Genomic DNA, 26,056 nt, shown 5'->3' with positions numbered 1-26,056 from the left:
GGACTGGGCTGGTCATGTGTTGTCCCTGATGAACGGGCTTAAGAAACTTCCCTGATGAACGGGCTTAAGAAACCTCCCTGATGGGTATATATATGAGCAAATAGTAACACGGCATTGCCAGCGCAGTGCGAACAAATAGTTCAAGCATCCAACCTGCAACCCGGCAGAATTGTTAATGAGCTACACAAAATAAGGTTATGTAATCCAAAATTCACTGCATATGCCTATACCAAGTCAGAATTATGACAGGTGTTATCCATTCGTGGTTACCCATTCGCTCGATGCTTTTGGACTTTTTATTTTATCATTTGATTTTTCCTCGGAGTTCAGTATCTTTTTTAGTTTTTACGTGTTTGAGTTTTTGATATTGCTATTAGGGCCGACAGATAATGATAGTTTTGCACACAATGCAGCTCTCTATTACAGTACTGTAAACATAATGTTATACGTTGTACAAGTTTCTCGGTTGAAGTTTATCACTTCAAATTAAACATTTCATGATTACATGGTAAATCATCAAGCCAGATATTTCGTCACCATAAATTACTGATAGTTACCTTCCGGTAACATTGTGATTTTAATAACTAGTTCTGTGGTATGGGTTTTGTTTATTGTTGTAGGATTTACGTTAACATATAATTGCTTACGCCAATTTTTTTTTTTTTTTTTATCTAAAATGCAATATTGTCTCATTTGACATACAAAATACATTTATTTTGAATATGAAAGCTAGGCATATATTTTTTTTAAATACATGAAATACAAAAAAAAACATTACCGATTTGTGTTCATCTTACAAAGAAGCAAGGTGCGCACAATGTATGTTTTAAATTAACTCATCATAGATACCAGGAATAAACTTATTATATACGCCAGCCGCTCGTTTCGTCTACAAAAGACTCATCAGTGACGCTAAAATCCAAAAAGGTTAAAAAGGCCAATTAGAGTAAGAAGTTGAAGAGCATTGAGGACCAAAACTCCTAAAATTTTTCCAAATAAAGCTAAGGTAATCTATGCCTGAGAAAGAAAAGCCTTAGTATTTAAAAAAAATCCCAAATTTATAAACAGTAAATTTATCAATATATAGAAATATCAATGACAATTCATGTCAGCACAAAAAGTCCTCACTACCGGGCCTGTGATACCCTCGGGAAAATAAATCTTATGTTGTCTGTGTTTATTTATTTTCTAATCTGACACGTTGACACATACAAATAAACATATGACATCCAAGTCCAAACTTAACTCTTATCATACGATATATATTGGATACATATAATTTGCTATTGTTTAATTGGACGTATAATTGTATACCATGTTGACAACCTTTTTCTTTATTCACAGGTGTTAAGATAGATATATTTCTCATAATAATATGTTTTGAACTTGTGATGTATCAGGTCATGGTACTTTCTCCGATTATCGTTGACGTTACTATAAGACATACCATGACTTCTTCAATAAGAGTATACATAACTTATATATTTAGTTTCAAAGCATTTCTTCTGATTGATAGTGTTAAGTGATTGTTGTATTTAATAACAAGAGACAGTTAAATGAACCCACATAATTAATAAGTATAATCTAACTCTAAATGGGATAAGAAGTGAATATAATTATTTAAGAAAATGACAAGTTCTAGCTGTTTTAGAAAGTATTGCATATGTTCGAAATAAACCTTGATGTTTATTTGACATTTTATAAACTTGTCAACATATAGATTTGTATACTAAATATTTTTCTTGTGTTTAAATAGATTATATTTTGCTATTTCAATAGACCAAATTATTTAAAGAGTGCGGTGTTCTATTTCACCTTATTGTTTAATGTATCCGACGTTGTATACAGTTAAACCATCATGGCGTAACGATTTATGTTTTGTATGATTTAAACAGTTGAATTAGTTGTCATTGTCATATTGGTTTTGTTATATGATTTTCAAAAGTTAATTAAAATTTGCTGACAATGTATTTCATTTATGTTATTCAATCTCCTGCGAAATACACAACCCCGTTTACTACCTGATAGTTGTTCATTCGTTGAGTATAAGAACATGTGATAAAAGTTACACGACAAAGGATTATAGTAAAAAGCTCGCGATATCGATCCCATTTGAAATTGATTTGAACTCAAAGGATATCAAATGATTGTATGAAGAATTACTTAAGTCGCTCTTTTTCATCAATTTTGCATTCGGTCAACTTACATGAACTACTCTAGAACTTAAAGAATATATAAAGGTTGAAACCAAAATATGATTGGTTACTAACCCGTTAATTGATGAACCTGTATCTAAAAGTGTCAATTATAAAATAAATTCCATAACCATTGTTTTGCAATTTATTAAATTTCGCGAGCGATGTAGTTTCGCGACTTTCGCGAATAGAAAAATAACGCGAAATTAAATCGTCGCGAAAAGGCATAACCTTGATCTGTCCCTATCAAACTATCGCCTCGAAGTTGACTAGCTGGGTATAAGTGCGAAATAAAGTATCCGCGAAATTAACATGATTAAGTTGGTTTACAGTATTTTGCAAATTATTACATGTATGCAATATATAAAATTATATATATTTGTCTTGTTTCAAGACAATTCAGATCTTAAAGTATGGTTAATCAAAGTATGATTACTTTGTATAAACTGCATCGAAGTCTTTATAAATTTAATATTAGTTAACTCATGATATTATTGTCCTTTCCACCATACATTTATTTCTATTGATACATTTTGTTTTGATAAAAAATTTAATTCAAAACTGTAGAACATCTTAATTTGAATCGCGTCATATGAGACAAGACAATAAATTATAAACAAAGAAGATCATGTATAAGATTATGACTGTTTTTGGAAGTCAGTTGCCTGGCTGTTTATTGTACTGATCTCGGACAAATTTCTAATATACTGTCTTCCCCATACTCATTATGCATGGGATATATTAATAAGTTTTACAGTCTCCTGGAACAGTTTTTCGAGCATATTGAAAATCGCAAATAGGACTGTTTTAACCAAATATCTCTGAATTGCACATACCAACTTTTAGACGCCAGTTGACTTAAATATTGGTCCGTATCGCATATACTATCATGTACCTTGAAACTCATCAAAATGTCTACTACGTAACATGAGTTTTACCTTCATATGTGAAGTACTGTCTAATATTTATCGATAAAAGATATTTCTCCAATTCAGAAAAAAGGAGATCGTTCATCGTTCTAGTATCTAAGGTAAAACAAACTAGAATGTATATAAAAGACATCCAAATGCAACATGATGTGCGTTTAGAATCAGTTCCATAGTGTACATATGTTCCCTACGAAACAGTGCATAAATTTTGAAAAAATATAATTTTAAAGAGTATTTAAGAATAAATAAATTTTGTGTATTAACTGTCTTCTGATTGGTTAAAATTATTAGTTTTATTTTCAATGTTGTCAATTTTAATGGCAACACGCCCACTCTAACGTTGTGTATTCATACGCCAACATGTGTGTACGTTGTTATTGTCAAGATAAATAATATAAAAAGTTCTTTGAGCCTTATTTTTGATAGAAATTTATTTATAATGAATGGCAATAATTTATTTTGATTTTATTGAACCATAAAACTAATTTTTGACTCTTCACATTTTACATAATCCGCTTCGCGGATTATTCAATGTGAAGAGTAAAAAAATAGTTTTATGGTTCAATAAATTCAAAATAAATAAAAGTCATTCATTAATTGCTCTTTTTAGTAACAAACAGATCTATAGAGGTATTCAAAATAACTCTTGAACAACGTTTTTGACAAGTTGATTTTCCATTTTTTTTTGTCTGATATTAACACTTTTATTGAAAGACGCCCATATTTGTCTAGCTATATTTAGCAAGTTATAATTACTTGATCATAATTGAATCCTGTACAAATAAAAGATAAAATTATCATCTGACTGAAAGAGTGCGTTTTAACAGTTTGATATCTTTGTGCTTATCAATTTATTTAAGATTTTCTTTGTATGCATTGATGTTCATCATTCATATGTTGTCAATATGAAAAAATGAAAATATTTACGTATTTTAAATTCAAATTTGGTAAATTAACAATCAAATTTTAATTTCGTCGTGGATAATTCTTATTCACGAAATAAACGAAATTAGATATGAAATGAAAATTTCTGCAATTACAGTAAGATTATATTCTTTATTTTAATTGTAAAGTACATAATGATATTTGTGTAACACGCCTAAGTAAAAACTAAATGTAAGTAACATGAGCAAGTACTCAACCTAATCGGAAAGCTGTTCAACCACACCATAGTTTTGTATACAAAATCATAATTGTTTAACAAGTTTTTATTTAAGAGACGCGTCATGCATAATTAGCCGACAATTGTGTATAGTGTAGAAAATTGTTGTCACTGGTTATTTGCCGTACATATGTAAAGTACCTTGTAATGAATCATTGACAACATGGCTCAGGCAGCTTCTAAAACTTGTGATATTTGTGTTAGTGCCTCTGGATCCCATTACTGCTTAGAGTGTGGACAGTACTTTTGTGACAATTGTAAAGGCTTCCATAAACGACAGAGCGTGACAAAGAACCACCAGTTTCAGTCTTCCTCTGATGTTATACCGGAAGTTAAATCAAAATGTAGAGACCACAATGAAGACGTAAGCTTTGTATGTAATACCTGTAACGTAGCGGTATGTAGCAGTTGTGTGACTGGCAGTCACTCAGGGCATGCCTTTTCCAAACTTCTGGACAGCATATCACAGCTGAAGGAGAAGAATACAACAGACCTGCGTAGTAAAGTACATGAGACAACCCAAAACATGAAGCAGCTAGAAGAAGGTCTGAAGGCATTTGATGTGAAGGTGGAAGGAATAGTCAAAGCTATTACAGAAGAAGGTACAAAGATAAAGACTATGGTTGATAAATGTATCTCAGAGAAGATTGCATCGGTCAAGGATCAATCCAGGAAGGAAAGGGACAAACTAACAAAGCTATTGGAAGATACTCAAATGGATTTGGAGGCAGGACGCGACTTAGACAAGAAAATGAATGAACTCAACAAGACACGAAACGATGGAAAATTGTTACAGTCTTTACAGAAGCTTACAGATGACATCGCAAAGCTGACGGTAAAGCCTATACCTGAATTTCCTAACATACAGTATACTGCTAAGTCTGCAACAGATAACGACGTTAAACAGCTGTTTGGTAACTACATAATCAGGTAATTCTACTAAAAATAACTGAGCATTTTATAGTCGTAATTCATTTTTTAATATAACTGTTCCGGACCATATGAGTATTTGGACCATACGCGTATGGTCATGACCATATGGGTATATATTCATATGGTCCGGAACATAACCATAGTATCTTTAAGAGACACGTATTTTTGCAAAATCATAATTTGTTTTTTTCTTAAAATATCAACCTACGTCTGGATATAATATGACAAACAAAAGAGAGACAATTCATGAAATACAATTATGTGGTCATTACAAATGTATTGTTTAATATTATGGATTCACAATGTGCGGATAAATACGGAATGTATGGCAGTGTACATTTTAAGTAGTATTGATACATGTACATTTAATACCAACCATGACAATAGGTAAAAATGCAAACATACTTGCTTTCAAACTAGTACAGATATATATTTGTTTTTCTCGTTATATAAATATTTTATTGTAATTTCATGCATTTTATGCAAGATTATAAAATTATAAATAAATACAATAGAAGTATACCGCTTTACAATAGTCATAATAAATCGATCAAACTGAAAAAAATCCGAACAAAACTGAGGGAAACACACATAAACTACAAGTGGAAATCAACAGAACAACATTAACACTGTACTGCTACAAAAACAAACGCCAACATACAAAGAAAATGACTATGTGTTAACAACTCTCACACTTCTGACACTTGACAGATCATTTGGAGAGAAAAAATGTAAAAAAATAAGTTTTTTTATCAGTGAAATGCGTGCACAACAAACCATGAACAGAGAAAGAGAATTGCCTTCACCCAAGAGGTAGGTAATATATTTGTATATTATACAGTTTTTAAATTTACGTATTTGACAATGAAAACTTGTCATCAAATGTTTGAGTTAATTACACATTATTTTCTTACATACGTCATCATTATCTTCTTACATACGTCACCATTATCTTCTTACATACGTCACCATTTGACGTTGCAATGGTTCTGATTAAGTTTGTATTTTATCCTGCAATTGTGTGTTCTACTATACATATACAGCCCGCTATGCTGTTGGTGACTTTCTGCTGTTGTTTTTTATTTGGTCGGGTTGTTGTCTCTTTGACACATTCCCCATTTCCGTTCGTAATGTTATGTAACTGTATACTATACAGATATCGCTTTTAAGCTCCGCCCACTGCCAGACTGAGTATTTTATGAACCTGCGTCCCCTCATTATGTGTATTGCAATCGCATTTCAATGACGTATTAACTGCGAATTAACGATAACTTTATAAACACGTGTTGTTTGTTTCCAAACATTTCTTTAGAGCAACAAGAATCGCACCAATTTTCTGATAGCATACACTCATGAACATCAGTCTTTTCTACGATAACAACTATTTCAAATCTTGTGTATGATTTTGTAACACAAACAGCCATGTCAATTTCAGCATGCATATTTCAAATAGGATAATGTTGTGTGATTTGTTTTTACTGTTGAAAGTAGTTGTTATGTTAAAATACATAATTATTAACCTTTAGCGATGTATAATTGTTGATCATTCGAGATTCTTATTTTGCAAACTCGTCGTCAGCTGAATTTGTGATTACTGTATGGTATTACTAAACGGGCCTCAAGAGGGATTTAAATTCAAAAATAAATGCAAAACATGTGTGTTTGTGTCTTTCAAAACAAAAACAAAAGATATAGAATTATTTGCAGGTTAAAGACAATAACTGTTTAGTGTCTTTAATTATCAGCTGTATTTGTACTTTGTTCGAAGCAGGTGTAGTAACTCGCTAAAAGCTCACCTTGTTTCCTAGCCTCGTACAAATTCAGCTTACATTTAAAGACACTAAACAGTTATTGTCTCTTTTTTTAAAGGTAAATAATGTTTTACTAATAGTTATTCACATTTGTTAGTGGATACATCAAATACTGGTACCTTTATTCCGGCCTCGTTAACCGTTAGTAGTATATAATACATTTTGTTAGTACTTGTTAGTTTAATTTCTGTGTAAAACATACATGTATAATTTATAATAAAATCCTACTGATTGATAGTCAATTACAAATAGAAAAAAATGCAATATAAACTTATATACCTATATTGAGTTATCTCCTTTCAGAACGTCAGGTCATTCTTTTTCAGAATCAACCCGGACGATACCATGTTTCAATGGTATATGCTCCAAGGCATAACATAATGATCTGTGTAAGGTCATTATTTTCCTTGATAAACATGCAATCTATGATTTACTTCAAAATTTTATTCGTCTAATAGTTTTTTGTTGCTGATTTGGAAATTTATTTTCTAAAGTTCAACCGATGATTAATGTAAAAGAAACCGTCATTGTAGACCCGCAATTTAATTTTAGAAACAAATAACGGGAAGTTTTGTTGATTTATCGCTATAATAAATAAACATTATCATATATGTCAGATGAATTTTAATGTAGACTTTCATAAAATAAATACATATTTAACATATTCGTGTGTAAGATTTTGATAATCTTATTGAATCAAACTGAATAGGTTGATTAATTTTTGGTTGCTTGCTTAACGTCCAGTGGCAAATATTTCATGCATGTTCAGAACGATACACACTGAATAGGAAATTATACAGTGACCTACATGTATTTATATTCGTCTTCGTGTCAGTTCTTAACTTTTACTTTCTTAATTTAAAATTTATGTATAACTTTTACTCTATTAAATGATCAACTAATAAAATAATCTTATATTCTATTGAATAACATTAACGTATTTTACGGAAGGGTCGGGTGCGGAGAGTATATAATGTTATCCTGATTATCTTTGAATAAAATGTATTGCCATTCGAAAGACAATCCTTCTGAATTTTTCATTCGATTCAAGTAAAATGGTTAAATAAATAACAACTTTTCCGCGAGAGAAATAACAAATATAGAAACACATACCCCCTCCCCCTTTTCTATAAGCTAAGTGGTACAATAAATAACTTACAATGTGTCTTGTATTTGTCATACACCGTTATCGGATGGTAACTATACATTTGTGTCTTACTTTATGCAGTTACAGTAATATTGTTATTGTGTATGGATAACAATTTTTAAAAGGTTTATATCTAAATTATTTAGTGAGTTGTATTTCACATTTTAAATGAGCCGCAGGGCGTATTAAAACCTGAACGCATTAGAAAGGAATATTCCACTTTAGTGTTGTCGGTAAAAAAGGATACTAAATTTTACAAATCTTTATAAAATTAATATTTTTTGACGGTATATAAGTCAGATAATGCATATTTTAAAGTTTTTCCTATCGTAGAACACACCTCGGGGTGTCAGGATTGTTCAAAGAAAGACCTCCCTCCGGTCGGTCTTTCATTTGATCAATCCTGACACCCCTCGGTGTGTTCTACGACAAGAAAAACCTTAAAATGTGCATTATCTATAACATATATAATTGCAAATCATTCACATTAATTATAATTACGTAATTTTGTTCCTTATTTGACCTTTACTTTTATATCCTCATTATTGGATACACATATTGCTCGTTTAGAAAAATCGTGCAGGTGTCTTAGTGTGATCAAATAATCGTAACCTGACATAATAGAATGATAATATAGTTCACGTGTTAATCTTTTCGCTTTTGGATTACTATCAAAAGGTAAGATATTTTATTATCATCGAAATATGAATTTATTGTCTTTCTCCATAATCTGTACCTTATTGTGTTTTGATTTTAAGTTTTAGAATATGTGTTATTTAAGGTTTTTTTCTTTACGGCCGCTGAGGTGTCAATTTTTATTTTGCAATTTTGTAGTATTTCATTTTAAAGATACTTGAGTAAATATTTTCTACGTTATGTTTCGAAACTACATATGAATATTATGTTTACACATTTTATAATCTAACAGTTTAAAGTATTTTTTTGAAATTTGCGAATTAGATTACTTTAACGTTTTTATACATATCTGTTTACTTCAAAATATAATTCAAAGATGTTGTATATGTCGGCGGATTTTGTTCTTTGTTCCGACGTGTAAATGATTTGTACATTGAGAAACCTATCATCGTTATAATAAAATTTATGTCATTATAATGTCGGTCTCCTATTTTATATCCAAAGACTATATCTATTAAGTTTTTTTTTTCTTAGATTTTTTCTGTTATTCTATTTCACAAGTCTTTTAAAAATTCACAATCTATAAAAAAGAAATGTTGATAATTGTCTGTGCATTTGCATAAAGCTTACTCTGACGTATTGGATATTTTCTATTTAAAAAGATTTGTTGTGTTCGGCAATATATAGCTAAGTAATTTCCATTTATAAACTTTAAGTTTGTTATTGTGTATATTTCTGTGTCTGTAAATGATAAGGAGTGTCTAATTTGTAATGTTTTTACGCCTAATATTCTTTGGCATTTTATTAATCCAATGTTTGGAGTTATTTTGTTTTTTATTAAGTTTTGATGGACGGTTTTGTTATCAAGATCTGCTAAATTTATTTCTGTTCGATTTATTCTGATTATTTTTTTGTTAATATTACTCGGGTTTTAACAGATTTATTTGTTTTCAGGATATCTATCCAACATTTTGTAATGGCTTTTTTTTTAATATTGATAGTTCGGCTATCCAGTTGTGTTTTATTTCTTACTTACGCAGTATTGTCTTTTCGTTGATTTGACCGTTTTCGTCAATAATTTCATTAATATAGATTATATTGCTTCTGATCCAATTGCGCATCAATAATGGTTCATCTGTTTTATGTTTTTATTACCCAATATATTTTTTTTTCGTAAGTTTTTTTTAAGTTAGTGGGTGATTCAGTTTGACCTCCACCTTTCCGTATCCAGCTTTTTACAATATCCAGATAAAATTCTGGTAGTTCAGTTGTAATTTTAAGTGGTTTTAAATTTTTAAGTTCTAAATTCATTTTGAAGATAAGGAAGTTTTTGTTATTGTCTATATATATTGTGTACACCAGTTTACTGTTTATTTTTATTTTCGATAAAATGATTTTAAATAAACTGCTCGTTAAAATGTGCCTGCTTCTCTAGTTTAAATGTTTAAACCTCCTTACACTTATAGAATGTCTCTCTGGTTTATGATATCCCCTTTTTTCACTACGTAAGTAAGAACACACTGGCTCGACCACGGTTGCATTTAAGTATCGTTTCTCCTATAGAAATGAGCTCTTTTAATGCGGTGACTGAAAGCAGATTTTTTTTAATCTGATCTCCCCACCGAACACACATCTATATAATATATTATTGGAAAGAGGAAATTGCGTACTATAATAATATGCCTGTCGTCAGGACTTGATATGGTCAAATTTTTTTTATAAATTGAGGTCAAAGGTCATATGTAAAAATCTGTGAAAATTCGGGAGGGTTTCAATTTTGACATTTTTTCTTTTTTCTTAACTCTATCCAAACACACATGATACTGTTTTGGCTTTAGTAATGTTTGTTATTATACATAAACCTTAATCATTAAGAATAAAAAAAAAAACTAAAACAATGTTTTATAAACAAAACTTCATAAATCAAGTTTTCAACCTATAAAATGTTTAGAGCACCTTAACCTTATGAAAGTTTTCAGTTTCAGGTAAAAATTAAGTGTCATGCAGGACAGTACTTTAAAATTATTTTTTAAACTATCATATTGGGTGAGGTATCAAACCAAAGCAATAGAACTCTACAGTCAAATATTACCTCAAATTGAATTTGCGGATACTTCAGTTTTTTTTTTATCGACTACTCGTTTTTCACAATTATTACTGCTTCCATAGTAGTATCTGTTGTTGTGTTTTCTACTCTGGTTGATATCTATTACATTATAGATTTTGTACCTATATCCCCTCTTTTTCCCTTTGCAACGTACCACAAACTTCAAAAGTATTCCATATAAAAAAACATGTAATATGCTTGCAAATAAAACAACTCTTAAAATAAGACCAAATGAGACATAAATTAACAAATAAAGGTCCTGTACGGGCTTCACCTATGAGTAAAATGCATACGGCATGGTCTTCGATTCCTGAAATGAATAAATGAAAACTAAAGAAAAATATAACGGCCTGATTAATATACAAAATAAATAAGAAACAAACAAATATAGTATACAGAAACAAACATCAAACACTGCATAACCGTCGCGTGACTTGTAAAACACATAAAATGTGGCGGGATTTAACTTTTTAAAGTCGGGCCAACACTCCCCTAACCTCGAGGAAGGGACTGTGGGTACATTTTGTACCAGTGCAACAAGCTTTATACCAAATCCACCGTTATCTCCATCATCTTTATTTTGATCAACCGTCACAAGACATGTTTTAATATTTCTACCAATTTCACTCATGGCCACAGTTCTGCACATGAAAGGTTCTGGTCAAAGCAAACACATTATTTTGAGTTTTTCTTTTCAAGAAACGACATGGTACTACCAGTAAAAGAGCACTGATAAGCAAACAATTGACGTACATTTGAGTTGAGTTCGTTTTTACGCAAACAAATGGCGGTGCGACAACTTTGTAAGCCTTTGAAAAATCGCTCATAAATTACTATATATCATTTTTCAGGATATTTGTATTTAAATTCATAAAATTAAGCAAATTAACATTGATGTAGTAAATGCAAATACTAAACTTTTATCATTTTAGATAAAAGTTTTGGGATTCTCAAATCTGGAATCCCATTTTTTTCCCCGTGGGACAGATTTGCTCTTGTTATATGGAACGCGGATTTTTCAATGACGTCATCATAACATCATAAAAAGTGCATGAAAGACTGAAGGAACCATTCTGTTTAATAATGGAAAAAACGTTTTGACGAAAATGATAGTTTAGTGGTTACAATAAATGAATTATGTTAAGCGGGACAGCCTTAAAATCGTCGGTTTTTTTAAAGGTGAAGCTTGTCGCATGCAGCAAAAAACATAGTTTCAGTGATTATTTTTTTCGTTTTTATTTTGAAATTCTTTATTTTTTAAAATACGTACAATAGCAATGGATATGATTTCACAAAATTATATAATTGGACTTGCATCTTGCCAACTACACCGAATTTCCAATAAGGTACGAACATCGCGCGTAACGTTATAGTATACATGTACGCAGTTTTTATGGTGCCATTTCCAGAGAAAAGTCTTGGCTGAATGCAGTTTCATCGAGTAACCATAAAAAAAATTGCAATAAATACGAAGGCATTGACCGAATTGAAGATGGAAAAGACAATTCATCCGAAGTTGGGTATTCTTCTGTAGAGTTTCGAAGTCTTTTCGAAGTATACTTGCAGCGGAATGAAATATATGTCCGTTATTTATGTCTATTACAGTTGTCATTGAGATTTTGAGGTCAGTTTTCAATTGACTAGCAGTTGATATGGCATCTCAAATAGTTATTTTGCTACTAAATATTATGTTATAGTTGCCTTGAACTTGTTGAAGATGTTTGACAACTGAATTTCTATAGAAATCAATGATTTTAGACAGCATTTTACAAGTAGAATATTTAAAATAAGAATCAGCCGGAAGAAAATATTTATATTTATCAAGTAACAGTGTCATGAGGAATGACCATTGAATCGTTCTCCATAGCCAAACTAAAATTAGCAAAAGCAGTATCGTGATCCGAAATATCTGCTTCTACGGGTTTCGATTTGTTTTTGTTTTTTTCGTTTTTAGCAAATATTTTGTAATACAACCGTAATGACAGAGTGCTTGAAGTTTAAAAGATGGAGGGGAAACTGTTCTCAACTTTAACTTTATCTGACACGAATAAAACATTCTTGATACGCTCATCTGATTCAAACTTGAGTTGTTTTTGATCTGACTAAAATGTTTTGTTGCAGCAAAATATACAAGCGCTCCAGTTGAACGACTGCATTCTAGAACGCGTACAAATACCCGAAACTGAGGGACAACAGTCCGATAATTTTATGTCGTCATTAAATGACAGATAGAAGCTTCCTCACTCTAAAAGGGGGAACAAATATATTTACTTGTGTAACTTTTCTAACATGAACAACTATAAACTTCCTGCACAGAGTTCTTCAAATTAACAGCTTCCGCATGCAACATCTTTATGTTCACCTCATCCAATCTTTTATTCAAGTGCAGATTCAAAATCGACTTCCCTATACTGGTAAAATAATTTTTGGCATATTAAGCACTGCATAAAATTTAACGACTTTTGTCTTTTCTTTAGACTTATAATGGAGCAAGTTGGAACGAACTTAACATATCACGGAATATTTACTGAAACTATCCGTTAATTATTTTGATTTTACAATAAGTCTTTTTTGATGTTTTATAAGAAGAAATTATAGAATACAAACATATACAAACAAAGTATGTGGCATATATCAGTGCACTTTAATTGAAACCATGCGTATATAAAGCAAAGAAGGTAGTAATTTCATATTTCATTTGAGATCAAATTATTGACTAATACACAATATGTGACGGAAGGCAAGTGATTGAGTTCAATGTTGAAATTGAAGTTTTTTACTCCATTCTTTTTCCATTGATTTCGTAATTTTTTTTTTTATATTTTGGTTCCGAAATTGTTATCACTTACTAGTTTTATGAAATATGGTGCGGGAATTTCTCGCTACATTGAAGACCTGTTGGTGACCTTCTGCTGTTGTGTTTTTTTATTTTGGTCGGGTTGTTGTCTCTTTGACACATTCCCCATTTCCATTCTCAATTTTATTAAAATATTATGGGTTAATGTTTATTACTACTATGAAGAAGAAACTAAAGTTTGTGTCTGAATTTGCAATTAAAATTACCTCGATTTTAAATAGTCCAAACTTCGCAAATTTCATAGATTAGAAGAAAATAAATACTGAATAGAATACTTTGACATATAAAAATAGCTCCAGGAAAAACTATTTCAATTAAATGTAAGCAAACATACACATTTTTTTTATTTTGAAAAAGGGGGGTTGAAACTCTCAAATATACTACTAGTCATTAATGGTATAATTTAGAACTATCAGTCATTACAAAATGATTTGAGTAATCGTATATATTTCTTCAACAAGTTGAAACGAGATTACACATATGCTGTTTTATGAATGGTTAAATTAAAATAGTTCGTCATTTCATTCAGTTTGTAAGTGTCTGTAGGAAAGACAGGGAAATAGAGGGAAAAGCGTATGCAATCAGAAATAATTCTATAAGGATTGGAAAGATAAAATATATATGACCTCAAATTGAATATATTGTTTTGGTTGATGTCATCTAATTTTGTTTAAAGGAACGACATACACCAATACGACCATTACAGCTAAATAAAAGTCGAATTTAATTATAAGTTCTTGTCAAACATTACATATACTACGTAACGACAACAAATGGTGAACTGTGATACTCTTGGTGGGTAAACAGCTCCTGTTCTACACTGAACCATAGAAAACATCTCTGAAGTAAAGCAATATATCTTTCTAGTAAAAAAAAATGTATCTCTGTCCAGGTGTAAGTTGATTTTTTTTTTATAGATTATCAGTTCAATTCATTCGAGATTGGCTAATTTGGTTTATGACTCTTGTATATATTTCAAATGCTTTTTTGATATTTGTGCACTGTTTATGTGTGTATCAGTTAGTAATAGCTTGTTGGATTTTAATATTATCTTAGAATAGAGTAAATTTTAAGTCAATCAATTGTGTTTCTCATTATAGTGATTACAAACAGGATGTGATACCAAAGGAGCAAGGGAAAAACCTGTTAATATGTTTCAAGTGTCGGTAAGTTCATAATAATTGTTTCTATGGACATAACACAAAGTTGTACATCTATATCATTTAGCGTATGAAATGTATGATTTCAAAGTGTCAATGAAGTGCAAAATGCATTGGTCTTTTATCTCGAAAAATGCAACTGGTGACATGTGTAATTGGCTTGCGCCACACAGATGTTTGGACTGTTTAAGAAATCAATAAGAAACATCGATGAACAAACCAATAAGAGTGATGTAGAGCAACATTATATATGTTAACTTGTTAATAATTTACACAAATGTAATGAGCAAAATAGGTTCGCCTTCGTCAGCAGTGATGTAAATGGATGTATGATAATAATAATAGACGCCATATTTTGGTACTCGTATTTAATCACTCATAGGGCGCATTTGGTGGTTTGATACTAAATCATTCACGGGTATTATGCATGATTTGCATGATTTGCATAATATGGAGAATATAAAAAAAGAAGATGTCAATGAGACAACTATCCACAAAAGACCAAAAAGAAATTCATTTTTAATCAGTTAAGATGTGTTCTAGAGCTCGCATGCATGTCAGTAACTGTCTTTGTTGATATACGCATCACTGCCATTTGGCATAGGTTTTTTTAGTTACCTTTTCTGACATAAAACTCTTTCAAACTGAGTCAAGTGCGCGAGGTTTGTTTAGACTTAAAACTATATTCAACACACCAATGGTTATAAAAATGTTCTGTTTCAAGTCAGGAATATTGAAATTGTATTCAAATAGTTGGGTTCTATGTATGTTGCATTGCCCTTTGTTTTTATTGCAGTTCAGTGTTTCTGTTGTTTTATTGTGACTTCTTATAATTGGTGTGGGACTCTTAGTTTTAGGTTTGTAACCGGGATTTGTTTTCTCTCAACATATTTATGACGTTGAAATGCGGAAAACTACTGATGTCGTTATTGGCACTGTCTGGATAACTGTGTGTTTGTTGTGTCGACATTGAACAGATGTTTGCACCTGTCCAAATGCAGGAGCCTCTTAGCCTTAGTTAGTCTTTTTAAATTTAATTTCAGTTAATGTATGTGTTTTGCAGTTTGGTTTGACATCAATGAAACTAAGTTAGTACAAACGTTTTGTTAAGAGGCCAGTTAACGCCAGCGCAGGATTATCTCGTTGTCTTTAAGACCCATAGGTTGCCTTACATGTTCTCTCCTTTTTGTAGGGTTGTTGTCTTTTTGACACATTTCTATTTCCATTCTCAATTTTACTTTGTAGTCAATCTTAGAGTGAGACATATATGGTGTGATGACAATTGTCGAAAGGTCAAACAATACAATACTCATTTGTACAATATTGCAGTTTTGTTTGGATGAAATTTCCAGAGAAAAATTGAACAGCTTAACCAAAATCCTCCACCATAAACGACAAAGAATATTTTTACATTGAAATTTTTTACAAACTACTCGACATTTGCCTTTTTCGTTGGGTATGTTTCACATATTTAAAAACGCTGAAACGACATAATGTAGATGACGTAAAGCTCTAAACGCAGCACAAATTTGTGAATTTAGAAGATTTACGTTGGCATTAAATTTCAGACCCTTTTATTTGCTGAGTCAATTATCACTTTTGAAACGTTAATTGTCAGATGCAGAAAGGTTGATGCCGCCAATGTTATCATGATAATGTAATATTCATCCATAACAATTTTACATGTTTATCTCACAATACAATTCAACAATAGGTGGTAAAATAAAGTAAACTGACCTAAATCTATAGAAACTATTAGTACTGCTTCGGAAATGTTTTCTAGATAAACAGCAACATATCTATCAGTATTTTTGTTTAGAATGTGTAACTGATATTATTGATATGTTTCATCTTTCAGACAGGAAGCGAGAACGGATAAGTAAGTATGATCTACGTCTATTGTAAAAGACAAATATTAAAAATTCGCAATTCGTCAAATTGTTCCAAAAATAAGCTTACAATAGATTGTGACTTGAGCAACACGACGAATGCTAGGTCTAAGTGTTCTTTGTTTTTTTTATTAAACGTGTTGTTTGGCTTTTTTTTTAATTTTTCTTTGCTATGGTGTATGTTTTTTTGGTTTTTATGATTTTCGAATGCCCATTGTATTAGGTTTAAAACATATTTCGAGAAAAAAAATATTTAACATCTATTATACTGTAATCGAAAACAAGTCCCATTTCAAGCCATTGTGTCTTTTATTTTGCTCACCCGTGCATATTGTTGTCAATTTATTCGAATCATATGATAATGTAATACGATTAATAGGTTCAGCTAGTTATAACACAAAGTTAAATCCATCATTTTCTACATAAGTGAATGCTTGTATTAAAAACGGGGCGAAAGATACCAGAGTGACAGTCAAACTTATATATCTATAATAAACTGGGAACCACATGGCTTAGACATATAAAAAGTTAGGTAGCTTTACAATTTGAAATAATCTCAATCGCTATGAGGAAACATGAGAAAACAAATTAAACTCATAGTTATGACTTTACTATTGAATTATCTGACAGAACACTCGATATTCTCAAAATGTTGTACTTTTATTGCATTACTTTTTCAATTAAATCCAATGACGATTTTTTGATTTTAACTGTATGATTTGCTGTTCAATGAATTGATTATTTTGACTGGTTTTTGTTCAGCGTGTAACTGTCAAGTAACAATCAGAAAAGAATAATTATATATACTATAGTTCATTATATAAAGAGAGTAATACAAATGTGTTAAGTAAAACAATAAACATGTCATGATTATGATGTATGATAGCACCCGTTATGTCTACAAAAGAGGCGGGAGATACCAAGAGACATTTAAACACATAACGTTATAATTTAGTACCCAGAACGACAAAAAGAGAAGCAAATGAATACAAAATACAACAATCAGGATTGCGTTGTTTTCTATATGTATCTTCATCTACATTACATAACGTGTGATTAATTCAGTAATAAAAGTAAAACAATACACATGTCATTAACGTGATGTATGTGAGACTCGCGGGTCGTCTACAAATGAGGCGAACGATACCAAAAAGACATTCAAATGCATTGGTCGAATATAAACTGACACCGCCATGGCTAAATCCTAGTCCTACAAAAACACCAACAACAGTCGTCAAACAAATTGTGTGATTTCATGCACTGATTAATACATTAACCGTCATTGGAAATGCTGAAAGCAGAAATGTGTAAACCTGTATAGTAACCAAAACTGTTGTCAGTTTGTTTTAGATTTATGAGTTTGACTGTCCCTTTGGTATCTTTCGTCTCTCCATTGAAGTATATGTCCTTGGAAAACACACATCAATATGATTATATCGACCTGACGTCCATTTTTTTTTTAGGTTTCTTAACAAATTATAAATGTACAAAGCGCCAAATCACACAACTTTTACATTGCAATAACTGTCATCATTATATCTTATTGACTATACTTTTCAAAAATATGACAAAAACAAACTGTCTTCTACAAATTTTCTCCTTTCACATTACTATTTATTCCTATAATTATATTGGAGACAACTTAATTCTTTTCTAAATGGTATGCTGTATTTAACGGTTATTTATTTGATTGTTTCAGGCGGTAAGTGTCAAGTAGCATACAGATAAGTAATTTACACTTATATAATATGCACTTTAAAATGTAATAATATGTATATAAAGGTGTTAGAAGAGTTGCAAAGTTAAACAATAAACATACCATTGTAAGAGAGAAATTTTCTCAGTACCGCTGTTCGAAAGTCGTATATCGAATGAGAGAAAACAAGTAGGTGTCACGTAGAAAACAGATAAGTATAGCGTATAATGGTTTATGTAGGTCATTCTATAAAGATATCTGTACCAATTAGTTAAGTTATAGTGAACATTAGATAAACCTTTAAAATGATGTATGGTAGACGTGAGCATAGCTCTAAAATTCGAAATCATAAACATAACTATTAGGCAAGATGAGAACACAAAATCTAACTCATAGTAATGACTTTACTTTTGAATTATCTGACAGAACACTCAATAGTCTCGAAATGGTGTACTTTTATTGCATTACTTTTTTTAATTAAATCCAATAACGATTTTTGCTTTTGCCTGAAAGATTTGCTGTTCACTATAATGATTAATTTGACTGATTTTTGTTCATCGCGTAAGTGTCAAGTAACAAACAGAAAAGTATAATTATATATACTATAGTTCATTATATAAAGAGAGTAATACAAGTGTGTGAAGTTAAACAATACGCATGCTTATAATATGATATATGATAGCCGTGCTGTGTGTCTATAAAAGAGGCAAAATATACCAAGAGACATTCAAACTCCTAACGTCATTGTACCAAGAACGACACAAAAATACAATCAAATGATTACAAAATACAACAATCAGGATTGTGTTGTTTTCTATATATCTACATTACATAAAGTGTTATAAGTATAGTAAAGTTAAACAATAAACATACCATAATTATAATATATGTGATACTCGTTCTGTCTAATAAAATGGCGAAAGATATTAAAGAGAGATTCAACAGCATTGGTCGGATATAAACTTGCACCGCTATGGCTAAATCCTAGTGAGACATACAGATAAACAACAGTTTACAAAACAAAACGTAATCTGATGTCATTTCCTGTCTTCTAGATTTACCTTCATTGAAAATACAAAATCAAAAATGGATAAAACTTATGACATATAATAACCAAAACTGTTGAAGTTATTTGGCATCATTATCTAATTTAAATTGAATATATGATTGTCCTTTTAAATAACCGATTCTTGATAAGTCTTCACCAGATAGTGACGTTCAAATACATGGTATCCTGCTCAGCCCTGTCATAGAATTAATTGTCTCCTTTGTATTAGTCAATCAGGAGTATAATAGAAGAAACTGTCATTTAACAAAATGTTTTTTTTATATTTTTATTACGTATTCAACTAATTCCATTAAAGTTGGTTAATTCATTGCAGAATTGTATGCTGTAATTTATATATATATTATTTGTTTACAGCTCGTAAGTTTTAAGTAGAAAACAGATAAGTATAGCGTACATTTACATAGACAATTTATAATGAAAGGCTTTTGATGCAATGGTGGTGGTAACATAGTTAAGTAAAACAATAATCCCACAACTTACATGACGTATCTCAGATGCACGCTCCATCTTTAAAGAGGAGGAAATAATAGAGAGACATTCAAAATCATTAGTAAAATGTAAACTAAACAAATACCATGGCAAAAGTATAAAGAGACAAACAACAGTAAAAAAAAACAACCCAAAAGACAGGGTAATTTTAGAGACGATGAAAGCCAATACAGTTTTAAATAAAAATAGAGAACATACACAAAACTGGTTGAACTATCACTAGGACAACTTTTTTTTGAGGATGTTAGTTAAGAGTCTAGGGTTAACGTTTGTTACATATCCGATAATTTGTCAAACCTTCATAGGATTGTCTTAAAAACTTTGGCAGAAGATAATTATGATTCAGAAATAAGGTTTTTTAAAATATATGTTCATTTGCAGTCTTTTTCTTATAGATTGTTTTGAATTAATTTAGTTTTACTTGCAATATTTTTGAACCTGCATTGATTTTTATGAAACATGGGCCTTCGTTTTGTATACAATGTGAAATATCTGATAAATCCATAAATCAACTCATCATAGATAGTTATTAAAACTTTGCTTATCAGATAGTCTTTGTTGTTAGTGTTTTATCGTAAATAATCCAATTCTAATTTTTTTTTTCTCGCCAATTAATATATTACAGAGTGACGTAATTGATAAAAGTAAGAACTCGTTTGTATTGGTTTTTTCTAACATGATTGTTATATAATTAACAACTGGATACCATAGAATAAAAAAACATACAGAAGTATTTTGTTATCATGATTGTTATAATTTCATAATATATAATCAATGAGGTTTCAATATCCATTTACAATTATTATGGGAGAAAAATATTCATTTTTATCATTTAATTTGCTTTTATTTGCATGTTTTTACTTTTTTGTGATAGCTCTCACATTTAGGAAACTACAGTATCTTCTAAATATGATTAACATTTCCAGACAAAATGCTGAACTTAATATGCACAAGTAAAACGTTGTATCTGATGTTTTTAGATGAGTATTTTCCCTTTCGTTGTTCTCTCAAACTATTCATTCGATCTTAATTGAATTTATATTTCTTTTTTTCAGGGGCATGTAAGTACCAACCATATAAGTATGTTGTGATAAGTTAAAACAAAATGAAAAATAAAACAGCATGTGATATTGAAAATTGCATCTGATATTTTTAGTAAATGGGAAAATATATTAAAAAAAAGTTCGTCCCTCTTTTATCCTTTAGTTTATGGTATAAGTGTATAGTGTACGTACACACATTCATGGTACTGTTTTGTTCTAAAATGATACAACCCATTTTAAGGAGCCACGTTATCTATTATATGAGAATTGATTTGGCATTTTGAGGTAGCAACATTTTTTTTACATTATTTAAAACGTTATGTTATACAGTAAATCTTGCATCTTGTGTTTCATTTAGGCACTTCATATAGTATGTTATTTTAATTCACAATTGTCGATTCGTACTTATTTATCTTTGATTATAACTACCTTACGTCAACTTGTTTTAGGATGAAAACACCAAAGTGTCTTTCGAAAGTCTTGGTGTATAAAAACAAAAATCACATAAATTATGCAATTCATAATAGAAGTTGTTTGATGTAATGTTGTTATTAAAATAGCTAGGCAATACAATACACATACCATTTAAATAATGTCACACAGACGTGCATAACGACTACAAAAGAGTCGGAAGATTTAGAGTATCGTTAAAAATGGTAACACCAGAAATGTTTTAAACCAATGACATATGATAACCGGTACAGTTGAAATATTAGACCATAAAAAGCATAAGTGAAACAAGTTTACTCAACCTCAGTTCAACTTAACTTTTGTGTGGTGCAACCTTAGTTCTCAAATGATTTCTAAATCTATAAAGCGACACGTTTAATTCATACACATACTGTTTATCACATTCCAATGTTTGCCATGCTTGATTTATATACTAATTCAATAATCTGACTTCAAAATAATCTACTATCACAACTACCTATGGTATTCTTATATTGTCGTTGTTATCTCTCATTGCTAAATTGTATGCTGTTTTCTGTGGTTATATTTATATAAGTTGTCCCTCAAATTAGTGTCAAGTTAGGCAAACAAATAGGTGTGGACATTAGTAATTTATAATATAAGGTTTTGTTAAAATGGTAGTAGTAGACTATTAGATTATTAAAAAATCATATCAACTTAAAATGAAAACATTACACGACAGGGCTACAATAAATAAATCGAAGAAAAATAGGACAGAGAAACAAACGAATAATAGCCATCAAAGGGTACCAGGTTAGAAATAAATGTATACGTCAGACGTGCGTTACGTCCTCACAAAAACTATGCTCAGATGAAAAAAGTTTGAAAGCCAAAACAAGTACAGAGTACAAGAGCGATAAACGGTTTGAACAGTCATTTACCTTTTGATGGGAGATAGTCATATTAACAACTTGGTTTGTCATTTTGTTTTATATTTAAGCATCGTTTAAGTAGCGACAATATTCACACAGTTTCATCTAAGCAACAAACAAGCAATTTAAAGCAATATTTAAAAATTAGCAAATTGATAACTGATGTTTTGAGAAGATGTTTTATGTGTATCTGGATTTTGTAAAGTTTTTCCTTAGATTTCAAACTTTTATTTATATTTTTCAGTTATATGTAAGTGTTATGTAACAGATAAGTATATAGTGATAAGTTTACCAAACAAAAATAATGATTAGACATCATATAGCGAATTGTGTGTGTGGTGTTTTAAAGAATGGGAAAATATAAGCCAGTTCCAAAAAAAAGCATTCTTATATAAATGTTATAAGAAGCCAGGCGATATTTTGAATTCTGTTTTTTTTAAGAATAATATCAGATAGTGATGATTACACATATTCCATAATTTTCTCCAATACTTATGTATTGTGACTTATATTAGAACGTTCATATCTTAAGCTTTAAATCCAATGAATATCTTATGTTTCATCATTAAATAATTATACATTTATTTTAACTGTTGAACCAATTAACGCAAAGTTCAATAAGGATGTCCGAGCGACATGTTTTATATAATTAAGTGGGTTTTTTTTCTCATTGTAGATGTTCATGTGGCGGGTAAGTAATGCAGATAAAACATATAATCCATATTGCTCTTCGATGACTTTAAGTTCATAGTATGAATTCGTCATACAACGACGTAGAGATTAAAGTATTTATTTAGTTTATCAATTAAATTAAATATGACATGCGTATTATTGTTTTATTCTTCCATTTAGCATATGATAGGCATTACTTAATGTTATTATGAGCATGTGCCTATCACAAGTGAACAGCCTGTAATTCACATATTTGTTTTTTCGTTTTGAACAAAAATTAGGCCGTTAGTCTCTTGTTTTACATCTTTCATTTCGGGGCTCGTTGTTAAAGAAGGTTATGTGACTTATAATTTTTTTGTCATTCGGTTTCTCTTGGAGAATTGTCTCGTTTAAAAATCAAACCACATATTCTATGTTATTTTTGCTGCAGAAAAATCTTTTCACTTGCGTTTCATAGAGACACCATAGAAGACGGAAGACATACTTTATGTTTACAAATATATTCTTTAGAAAGACACTTGTCTAATTGTTAAGTTAGTTTTAATGGCTGGCCTGGCATAATTTGTTTCCATTTAAAACGATTGGTAAGTTATTGTACTTGATATCTACTCACCGAACAAAGAACATTTCAACGTATAAGGTATAAATATAAGCTATAGAAATCAATATTATACAGAACTAACATGTGCTGTTAAAAAATGTAAAAGGTGTCTTGAATACAACTTGATCAATAGAGTACGATGTTCAACACATCGGAAGCTTTGACTTGTATGACTTTTGTACAATAAAAATCGAATGTCAACGTCAAAACGTACTATTCATCTAGTCAAATCATGACCAAATTCAAGAGCAAGCAATGGAACCAACATGAATAACAGTCACTCCTGGTTTAGTTAATATATAAACCAATTAGTCATTAAATAGCTTAATCAAACCACGTCAGGACTGAAAGACACAATATTTTAGCAAAACATACATACATACTGTTTAGTTTCATGAAGAATAAACCAATTGCAATCAAATCGCAAAGAGTACAAATAACAACAAATGTATACTTGTACGAGTATTTTGTAATTATAGTAAAAATAAAATTGAGAATGGAAATGGGGATGTGTCAAAGAGACAACAACCCGACCAAAGAAAAAAAAACACAACAACAGAAGGTCTCCAACAGGTCTTCAGGTTCAATGTAATTATGGTGCATACATTACAATGATAATATTTGTCCATGGTATTCATGTTTTCAGATCTATGTGTTTTATCAAAGAACAGTAAAGAGACAATCTGTAACAAGCATTTACCAGACAAAGAAATAGGAGTAGAGATGTAATTCCTTCTTAACTAAAGAACCTTATGTTTTTATTTTGTCTGTACATATTTTTTTATTGATATAATTTATGATTATAGCTTCAAATAAAATAATCTTTGCAAAATGTTAACTAAAATGTTGTTTCTGTCAGGTGTCGTTTTATCATTATCAAAGTCATGTATAGAGTTTAAAGCCTAACAAATGTTTTAAATACACTATCAAAACTCCAGAATATAAGTTCGTAGGGCCTCTGACTTCAACATCAGTCTTGTTTTTTCACTAGGAAGGAACAAACAAAGGTCAAAATAACAAACATCTGTCAGGAAACATGTAGTGAACATATAAATTTATATCATAAATATTCAATGATACGTTGTTTTAGTAACTGGCGAATAAAATACGGTATTGTGGTTTAACCTTGGCAACATGAGCGTGGTTTAATGTGACAAAACGATTACATAACGGTCAACGTTATCAACAGGGCGTCAGTTAACCTTTTAAGATAGGAGCTCATCATTTTCATTAAAAAAAATTCTGCTAAAAACCTTCATTTCAAGCAGCAACATACTATAAACTGAGTCATGACAAAAGAAAAAAAACACAACTCCGGAAAAATCGTATATAAACAAAGATTTTAATTATTGATTGGATATTATATTGAAATTGCTGACTAATGAACATTTCAGGAATTGCTGCATACAAATACTATTATTCAGTTTTTGTTCTTTGTCTGGTTGGCGAATTATATCCTTGGATTTGTTTTTATTCCTGAATGTGAACTGTGTTCCGCGTACCCAGACACTGCTGTATTTAGCTACATGTAACCAGACTTAACAAATCGATCAGATCGGTAATCGAAAACTAATCGATCATATTTGATCAGTAATCGATTGATGACTTAAAGTCATCGATCAGTAATCGATCAAACTCTCTCGGGAGTTTGATCGATTAGTGATCGATAAGATTACTGATCGATTTAAGACCGATGACTGATGGATAAGGGATTAGTTAATGACAGATTAGTGATTGTTTTATTATTGAGAAACTATAACTTTTCCAGAAATAAGCCACCCCCTTATGGAAGACATCAGTTGTGAAATAACAAATAACTCAGTAGTACATGTTTATACAATATGCAGTCGTAACCAAGAGAAGCGTATCTAAAAGCTAGGTACTAACATATTACTGATTAAAAACTACATTTGTGTAGGTTTACCCGTGTATATCAGTCCGAATTACTATGACGTCTTGAAAGGCTATTGTATTTTTTCTTTTACGCCTTTTATTGATGGGAGGCGTCAAAGCAAATTTTAAAATAGCCTTCCAAAATGTCATAATTATTTGGACTACCGTTTATATAATTATCTATGGCTTACAACATTATTTCCATGATAATTTGGACCTAGCACGTACCCAACCCTTCCCATATCATAATTTTACTTGAAAAAAATGTATATCTGTCATAAAAGCAAATAAATATTTTTTTATGAAAATAAGATAAACCTAAAGTATACATGTATTTAACAGATGAAAGATACAATGCCATTTCTTCTAAACACATCAGAAATTTTTTTCAGGATACATTTGTAGTAACTTAATTTTTCATTAT

At 30.5% G+C, this 26,056-nt stretch overlaps 1 protein-coding gene across 1 annotated transcript; it reads left to right on the top strand.

The window, feature by feature from the left end:
- The first annotated feature begins 4,449 nt into the window (after window positions 1–4,449).
- LOC134717567 (E3 ubiquitin-protein ligase TRIM71-like) lies at window positions 4,450–25,544 on the top strand. The gene is made up of 7 exons (XM_063580059.1): window positions 4,450–5,216; window positions 5,976–6,032; window positions 19,946–19,948; window positions 21,136–21,141; window positions 22,711–22,716; window positions 23,143–23,157; window positions 25,508–25,544. Exons 1-7 carry the CDS (start codon window positions 4,450–4,452, stop codon window positions 25,542–25,544), a joined length of 891 nt encoding a protein of 296 aa, XP_063436129.1.
- The last annotated feature ends 512 nt before the right edge of the window (window positions 25,545–26,056 follow it).

The sequence above is a fragment of the Mytilus trossulus genome, chromosome 5 (genome assembly GCF_036588685.1).
Source record: "Mytilus trossulus isolate FHL-02 chromosome 5, PNRI_Mtr1.1.1.hap1, whole genome shotgun sequence".
Classification (NCBI taxonomy): Eukaryota; Metazoa; Mollusca; class Bivalvia; order Mytilida; family Mytilidae; genus Mytilus; species Mytilus trossulus.
This window is presented reverse-complemented; position numbering and strand designations above follow the sequence as displayed.